Source organism: Rutidosis leptorrhynchoides, chromosome 1 (assembly GCF_046630445.1).
Source record: "Rutidosis leptorrhynchoides isolate AG116_Rl617_1_P2 chromosome 1, CSIRO_AGI_Rlap_v1, whole genome shotgun sequence".
Classification (NCBI taxonomy): Eukaryota; Viridiplantae; Streptophyta; class Magnoliopsida; order Asterales; family Asteraceae; genus Rutidosis; species Rutidosis leptorrhynchoides.
The window spans coordinates 290779429-290787914 of NC_092333.1; the positions used below are offsets into that span (position 1 = coordinate 290779429).

General features: G+C 35.0%; 2 protein-coding genes across 3 annotated transcripts; one reads left to right on the top strand and one right to left on the bottom strand.

The window, feature by feature from the left end:
- The first annotated feature begins 763 nt into the window (after positions 1-763).
- On the top strand, positions 764-7030 carry LOC139870020 (uncharacterized). Its single transcript, XM_071857874.1, has 14 exons — positions 764-1022; positions 1207-1349; positions 1463-1624; positions 2486-2616; positions 2917-3058; positions 3249-3511; positions 4590-4714; positions 5089-5132; positions 5383-5514; positions 5630-5707; positions 5787-5869; positions 5992-6114; positions 6484-6544; positions 6747-7030. Exons 1-14 carry the CDS (start codon positions 917-919, stop codon positions 6906-6908), a joined length of 1755 nt encoding a protein of 584 aa, XP_071713975.1. The 5' UTR covers positions 764-916; the 3' UTR covers positions 6909-7030.
- LOC139870025 (uncharacterized protein At4g22160) lies at positions 6930-7826 on the bottom strand. Of its 2 annotated transcripts, none has more exons than XM_071857885.1 (2): positions 7273-7826; positions 6930-7197 (listed from the first exon to the last, which is right to left on the bottom strand). In XM_071857885.1, exons 1-2 carry the CDS (start codon positions 7668-7670, stop codon positions 7155-7157), a joined length of 441 nt encoding a protein of 146 aa, XP_071713986.1. In that variant the 5' UTR covers positions 7671-7826; the 3' UTR covers positions 6930-7154. The 2 variants fall into 2 exon arrangements, with proteins under 2 accessions (XP_071713986.1, XP_071713981.1); XM_071857880.1 differs by having other exon boundaries at positions 6942-7174; positions 7273-7819.
- Between the last annotated feature and the right edge of the window lie 660 nt (positions 7827-8486).

Consider the following 8486-nt stretch of genomic DNA (forward strand, 5'->3'; position numbering starts at 1 on the left):
TTCGAACTCTGATTTCTAGTCTTTTGTATATGTAAACATTTGCAAACGTAACACCTGTTTTGTAAGATTGTAAATAAGAAAAGATTTATATTAAATTCAATTAATAAAATGTGGTTTGTGTAATTATGTCTTCTGGTGTGATAGTAATATGTACGGTATTACACTGATTCTAAATTCATTGTGTATTATCATGTTGATGGTATTGTATGTCTTTTGCACGTTCCTACATTGGCTCGACAGTGAGTGCTGTTTCTTTTTTCTCCTTTAGCTCTTTGCCAAGGAGTTATATTTTTTTTTTATAAAATTTGTGTCGTTCCAAAAAAAAAAAATATATGTTTTTTGTACTTGGTAATTATTTACAATAAAACGTATATGGTAATTATCTTTTTATTATTGGTCGAAGGTCTTTATCGAAGCAATCTCTTTACCATGGAGTAGTGAGGGGAATGAGTTTCTCTCTCTGTAAGTGGATATTCTTTCTTTACACGTGGGTGGCGAAACAACTTCTCTCCTATTTTAGGGTAGAGGAAAGATTTTCTACATCTCACCTCCCTCATATTTCGCGACTGCAGAATTGGGTATAATTTTTGTTGTATTTCATGGATCCTAAACTAGTTTTCATTAAATAAAAAAACAAACATATTGTGAATTCAAAATCAAACAGGGCGTGACTTGTTTAAAAGAGTAAACGAGGCCCAGCTATTAAGCTCATTTGAGTCTTATCTATTTAAAACTTTACATAGCCCCATTAAGCCCATAAGTACCGGGAAGAAGCTGTAGAAAATGGGCAGATGGTTGATGATGGCTTGCGCGCCATTGTTCAGACCTTCGTATACTTGACGCTCTCAGAACTACCCTGTGGTCAATCAATCCTTCTAGAAAATTAAAGTGATTATCATCCACAATTTTGTTCTTCATGGCATCAATCCGTCGTCTTACTCGAACAATTCATACTTTCCGTACAATTGCACTTCGTAAAACCCTAACCACTTCAAATCCTCCTCCACGCTACTTACCTTACCGTACGTCTGCACAGTTGCTTGTTTCTATTTAATTTCTGTTAGTTTTGTTTGTCGCTTATAGATATTATTAGTTGATCATACTGATACACTGCTTACTACTCTCCAATTTAACTATTTGTATATTTATTTAATTTCATGATTAGAATTAGTGCTTGCAATGTAATATAAGTATTAGCTCCTGCAGGTACTTTAATTCCCAACAGTCGTTCGTACCATGATAAGTCGTCTGGTTTCACCAATGTTGATGGATTAAACTATCTTCCTGCTATGGTAGCTGGGCTATTTGGACTTGGACTAGTAGACGTAGCGTTTGCGGATGCACCTGAGGTCCTCTCTTTTTAGCTTCTTTTAAGTGACCTAATGTGTAGTTGTGTATATTGTGTCTTAAGTTTGTTTTTGCGTAGCTCTGTAGTGGTTTATTAAGATGTGCTTGTGTATAGGCTGAGGCTAAAACACCTTTGCCACCTGAATCACCTGCAACACATGTTGATATGGAGGCTATTGCTAAAAATGAACGAGTGCGGTTAGAAGCGCTACTGAAAAGCAAAGGAATGCAATATGGTTCTTATCCTCGGTTTACTGTTGCTGTGAAGGGCCAAAAGGTTGTTCAGTTACTTTCTATTTCACTGCACTTGATAACACTTTGAAGTTTTTTTTTTTTTTTAACTCAAATTTTTGCAGCAAGTCATATAAAAGTTGCGCATCACCATTTTTTAGATTGTGGTTTTATCGACCAAGGTAGGATCATAAATTTATTGTCTCAGTATTTGTTGCTCTGTTTCATTTTTAATGGAAGCTAAAACAGTTCCAGTTAGACCCCCTTCTATCATTGTGATCTATGCAAAAAGTACTAGTTACCGACTTGTTGGAGTCTTCATGAGAACCATTTATCTGGGAACTATTTAATGGGTTCCACATCATATATTATACTACTCTACTACCATTTGAACAGTTCTCGACCTCACTGGTTTACTTATAAATAACATATATTTTAGAAGTCATGATAAGATGTTTAGTTTGATTATTAGGAGTTGGGAGAGTTGGTCAATATTTGGGTAATAACATAAAAGGTACTGCACTAACATATAGCGTAGCGGTTAAGGTCTGATATTCTCACAAGAGGTCTCGGGTCCAAACATCACTAGAAGCATATCTTGGATGGCCAAGGAAAGGGTCGGAAATGGTCACGGGTCAACCCAAAATTTTGGATGTTGCCGCCTTATTCATTTTTTTATGCTAACATATTGTGATCATTCTAGGGAATCTTTCATTGTTGGTTTACTCTATGTTTAGCCTTATGTTATGTTTCTGAAATGGTTGGGCATAGCTTAGTAGGCTACAGGTTCCATGTGTACGTGTCTCCCATGCTTTTATAGATTATTATCCGCCGTAGTCTACATTTACAAAGTTCTCTTAATGTCATTGAAAGTGTTCTTATTTGAAACTTATTTGATGTATTGTAGGTTACAATCAAGTTCCAAATTCCTCCTACCTGTGAAATTGCACTTCTGATTTCAAACATTGTTGCAAATCTTGGTGTCAAAGTTGAAGAGCGAGCTACAGGTTCAGATATGAGTTTACGTGCTTGGGATAGGTAAGTTTGAAGGCTTTGTATTGCACTGCCCTTTCATACACTTCTTTTATTTCCTGGAGGATTATGAACTACATTCCTAATTTTGTGATTAATTAATGTTACTTATATTAAAAACTTATGTCCCGGTACTGGGTCGTTATGCGATATAGTTGGGAGTGAATGGTGATGAACTCGTCCACACCAGCATTAACTTTACGTTCTTTAAACTTGTGAATATCCTATAAGTTGTGCCCAAAACTTATGATGGTATGTTTTTTTTTTTTTTTTTTTTTTTTTTTTTTTTTTTTTTTTTTCATTCAGTGGTGTTGCCTGGCAGCTAACTCTCAAACGGCCGGTAGTGCAGAAGGAAGTTGTCCCTGATAATGAAAATTCTGGTTCGAATACAAATGATGGAGATTTTTGCATTTTGCTGTTCCGATCACTTATCAGTTCCGATAAACCAGTTATCTCCGCTTCCTCTAAGCTTTAACTTATGTTTTCATCTATCTATTTTATTATTCTATTTACTCTAATCGCAGTCAAGGGCATTTGATTATTCTATTTACTCTAATTACACCAGACAATTTAACATGTTCTTGACTCTTGAGGATATCACATATGACATAACTATGTTGCATATTAAACTTATGTAGGAAATGGAGTTCATAAAAGAAGGGAGCTTTACTAGTGAAGAGCTTGATGCTTTAGTATCTGTGTTAAAATTGGCTGGAGTGGGACAGAGTAGGACTGTGGATAGGAGAGGAGATAGTAGTACACGTGCACCATCCATGGATAAATCAGTCGCCAGTCTAGAAGGCATGGGAGTCAAGATTTATGGGCTTAAGGAGCCCAAATTAGAGTACTCAAAATCTGAGATATCATGGGAAAACATTGCTGGTTATAACCAGCAGAAGAGGTATGAAACTTACTAAATATTATCTAGTGTTATAGCAAGAAGCGTGCCTGTTATAACTATTGACATAAAATGAATATGTTTCAACCAGCAGAAACGGGATTGGTTTAGGCAGCACTCACGAGCTCTCATGTAACCACTGTTGTAAAAGTCGGCCGAGTTGGCCAATGCGTCGGTTTGGGGACTAGCGTGTCTGGAGTCGCCCACAAACGCCTTAAAAGTCAGTCAACGCTAAAAAGTTGGCTCAAACGCTAAAAATCATTATATGTTTAATATATATATTACTAATAACTGGAATGTGATCAAGCATGAAATTTCACATCCCAAGTATCTAATACACTAACATTTAGCTATAGCAAGGAAAATCATAACCAATAACGGTTTTGTGTTAAACCTCAGAAGATGCATCCGAATAAGCTATACACACCCCAGTCATGTCTTAGTGAACATCTTAGTACAACACTTTAGCAGGAACAAAATTTGATTCGGGTCCTTTGTTGATCCCCATGACTTATCAATGGTGAGGGTGACAGTTGTGATCATGGTTGCAAAAAGCGGTTGCGGCAGTTTGGTGACCAGCCCATCCCGTTTCGCTCAAAATCTTCTAATTAGTTGGTCAACGGTAAAATGTCAGTTCAAAGTCGGGTCAAAGTCGTTTAAAAGTCGACTTTTTGTGTGGTCTTGTTCTAGTGTAAACAAAAATCGTTAAAATAGTTGGGAAAACACATAGTATCCCTTAAAGATAAATTAATAAATAAAATATAATTATAGAAAACATTATAAAAAACCTACTGTATATATTTTTTAAACTAACACAACATAATCTTATTTGTAATAATTTATTTTATAATATTTATGCTTGAAATATTTTTATTTTATTTATTTATAGTTAAATAGTTAATGTCAGCGTTGGTCTCCGTCTCGACCCGTCTTGACCTACTCGACCTTTCAAGGTCCTGACCGACTTTCTAATATTACCTTCCTTTCCTGAATTATACATTTATCCTTTCATGACTCCAAACAGGTAACAGATTCACTTTTAAGTAAATTGATTAGCCTATGCATTTGATTTATAATGCAGAGATATAGAAGATACAATACTGCTGGCTTTGCAGAGTCCCGAGGTTTATGATGAAATTGCTCGTGGAACCCGGTGCAAGTTTGAGACAAATAGACCCCGTGCTGTATTATTTGAAGGTCCACCAGGTTTATTTCTTTACCTTATATATGCTAGATACTGTAACTATTATAAATACTTAGAAGCTGCCTAATGCAGTAAAAACATAGTGTATAACTCGAATTCTGCTCATTTGAAGTTAATTTACTTGAATCAAATTAGAGGATACCATTTGAAGTTAAGATCTCTTTTAAAATGCCCTTTTGTTGGAAGTCATCAACCTTAAAGCCTGGCTGAGATCCCTCAGGTGACCCAATTGTAGAGTTAGGTTGGATTTAAAGGGCAAAATAATAAATTACTTTGCAGCTTGCACCCAACGCCGAAGTCGGTAGCTTGACTTTAAGATGCCTCAGTTGAAGACTAAACCTAATTTTATTAACTTCATGTTTTGTTTGAATACTAGGTACTGGGAAGACTTCATGTGCACGTGTTATTGCTAATCAAGCGGTAATTTATTTCTCTCGTTATTTCTGATTCAGTAATCATTTCTTAAGTTTGTTGGTTTATGTTACTCCTAAACTATGCATTTGAATCTCTATATAATTTTTTAATCAATACCATTTATGTACCAAGTGAATGCACATATAATCTTTCTTTCTTTTTTTTTTTTAAATTGAAACAACATGTGAGAATTTTTTATAAGATGCTTTTTTAAAAAGATAATCAAATGGAATGGCCAACTAAAATGATGTTGCAGGGTGCCCCATTGTTGTATGTGCCATTGGAGGTTATTATGTCAAAATATTTTGGCGAAAGTGAGAGGTTGTTGGGAAAAGTGTTTACGCTTGCCAATGAAATTCCTAACGGTGCAATCATATTTCTCGACGAGGTATTCATGCATCAAGATTTTTTTATTTCTATTATCTTTCACCTTTTTCCCCTGAAAAAATATATATCCAGAAATGGAGTCTTATTCGTGTTTAATCTTATTTTATAATAAACAGGTTGATTCCTTTGCTACTTCTCGTGATAGTGAAACTCACGAAGCTACCCGTAGAATTCTGTCAGTCATATTACGTCAGGTGACATTTCTTTTGTTCACGGGTCAACCTTCGTTGGTAAGACCATATACAACCATTTATGATAACACTTGTTTTGCAGATTGATGGCTTTGAGCAGGACAAAAAAGTAGTGGTCATAGCCGCAACCAATAGGAAACAAGACCTTGATCCTGCTTTATTAAGGTGCATAAGTTGCCTGTTTTTTTTTATTCTTATATTTATTGAGACATAAAATAAACTTTATAGCTACTTTTTTTTGGAGTTTTTTTTTTTTTTTTTTTAATCTATTGTGAACTTTTTGTCAGTCGCTTTGACTCGATGATTACTTTTGGGCTACCTGATCAGCAAACTCGTCAGGAGATAGCAGCTCAATATGCAAAACATCTGGCAAAGAACGAGTTAGCTGAATTATCTGCAGCTACTGAAGAGTAAACACTCTTCCTTGTAACTTAATTCCGCTTTCAGCTTTTTGCAAATGAAAACCACCTCCATAATGCTTTAACAAATATCCTGATTTTAGTTCAAACATTTAACTAATTCTCAACTTCAGATCGATACGGATATGCTGATCAGCTGATCTAAGTTTGTGTTCAACCACCACGTAAAATGTATGATAGAATAATAATGAGAAAAATTGACTATATTTTTTTGGAAAATATTAATGTAATAAACAAATTTAAGATGTACCATATAAAAACCGGAAGTAGACAGTTGCTATGGAATATATATCATAACTGTTTTAGGGTAAATGTTTTCTCTCAAGTTTATTGAATGTAACTAACAAATATATGATTCAGGATGTCTGGACGAGATATTAGAGATGTGTGTCAACAGGCAGAGAGGCGTTGGGCGTCAAAGGTAACTAATGTGAACTTTTCTAGATGCTTTAATAATGTTATATTTATTAAATTTGGTTTCTATACTTGTTTAGTTCTATGACCTACCATGTGTTCAATACAGTAGTAATTTGGTTTCTATACTGTTGTTTTCACGATGTACAAAAAACTCCCCGATGGGTTACACTAAATTCATGGTATTGGTATCTCCATGTGAATGGTAGGTTATAAGAGGCCAAGCACACAAAGATGAAGGCGGTACTTCTCTTCCACCACTCCAAGAGTACGTCGACAGCGCTGTTGAACGACATAAAGTTCTACTCGCCTCTGCAACCCAGAAACGTGACAACGCTATGTATAAGAAGCCTGAGGTAGCGTTTGGTTAAATTTTCTAAATAATAGTAGGCATTTAAAATACCCAAGGATTTGAAATCAGAAGGATTTAGTAGTATGGTATTCTTATACATATTTGGTTTACATAAATGCAACATGATTAAATTTAATCTAATTTTACTTTTACAAAGTTTATGCAAACATCAGTGATGGAAGAAACTGAAATTTGAAACCCATTAAAATCTGTCATCTCTTCACGTGGGTTTCATTTCATATGCCCAAATTGAAATGTAGTAGGCTTAGTAGCATTGCTCCTTCCCTGTGTGTGTTGCATAACAAAACCTTTTTAGCGCAATTTCATCTGTTACCTAAATATCACAATCTCGTATAGTATACTTAGTTATGAAAAGGTCTCACCTTTGAACCGACGATTGACTGCCACCATCTCCTTCATCACGCTTTCGTTTATGATGACTAGTCGGTGAAGATGATAAAACCGATGCAATCTGCGACTGTGTGTTTAACATCATCTCCGTCAACTGAGTTTCCATCTCCAGTCTCCGATTCTCGGCCTGAATCCTGGCCGCTTCTCTAGCCTTCAATATCTCCAGCTCCACCACTTCCCTTTTCATCATACTCTCGGCTATATCACGTAAACTCGCCACCACACTCCGCCTTGATGTGCTGGAACTCCATCCTTCTTCTTCATCATCATCATCATCATCATCATCATCATCATCATCATCGGAGCTCAATCCAACCTCAACTGCCTGTTTTAGCCGGCGATCTTCATCGTTGTTGTTACTTGAACTCATGTTGGAGTTGGATTTATTTGCATCCACCAATGATATATTGATATATACTGTAAATTGTAAATTCAATAATGCAAATGATTGATTGATTGATCGGATTTGGCTTAAAAACGATGATGCAAAAAGTGGAATGAGTGAATAGGATTCCACCAACTACAAATTCGGAGTCCATTATGAGTTATGATGCGAGTTTGGTTCCACTTTCATTTATTCCATCTTTTCAAGAAAGTCCAATAGTTTATCTAACAATGTCAGTTGCATTTCATTGACGAATATAATAATAATACAATACTCCGTAATAAAATATTATTAGGCTACTTTTGTAACTTCAACATCAAGTCATCAACTACCTAACTGAAAGTTGAAACCCAATGTAGACGTATTTTTAAGGCTGATCGATGTCCATTCACTACTAATTCCTAATTTTCATTCCTACATCATTAAATATGAAATATGTTTAGTAATACAAACGAATATTGTTGTAATAATTACAGATAACTCTCCATTTTATAATGTCAACATGTCAATCATTGATTTATTTCCGTCTCCATTTCCATAGTTAAGATATAACATGTATTAAGATATAACATGTATTAACGAATACTGATACAAGTAACATTTAATTAAATAATCCAAATATGTACCTACTATTCACTCTTTTTTAAGCTTCGTTGAGCATTTAATATAGAGTGAGATAATTTCTTTTTTAATACTCACGTTTCTATATCTATTCCGGAGATTATGAGTTTTAAGAATTATGGTCAAGAGATCTAGAAACAAATAATTATAAAACTTCTCAAACTTCATGTCACCTTCGAT

What these genes read in the sequence shown, in the direction of transcription:
- LOC139870020 (XM_071857874.1), top strand. Translation starts at nt 917, where the DNA reads ATGGCATCAATCCGTCGTCTTACTCGAACAATTCATACTTTCCGTACA. An exon ending in GGTTATAACCAGCAGAAGAG is followed by an intron (nt 3,512 to 4,589) that starts GTATGAAACTTA and finishes TTTATAATGCAG; the next exon opens with AGATATAGAAGATACAATAC. An exon ending in CTTGATCCTGCTTTATTAAG is followed by an intron (nt 5,870 to 5,991) that starts GTGCATAAGTTG and finishes ACTTTTTGTCAG; the next exon opens with TCGCTTTGACTCGATGATTA.
- LOC139870025 (XM_071857880.1), bottom strand. Translation starts at nt 7,670, where the DNA reads ATGAGTTCAAGTAACAACAACGATGAAGATCGCCGGCTAAAACAGGCA. An exon ending in AGTCAATCGTCGGTTCAAAG is followed by an intron (nt 7,175 to 7,272) that starts GTGAGACCTTTT and finishes CAACACACACAG; the next exon opens with GGAAGGAGCAATGCTACTAA.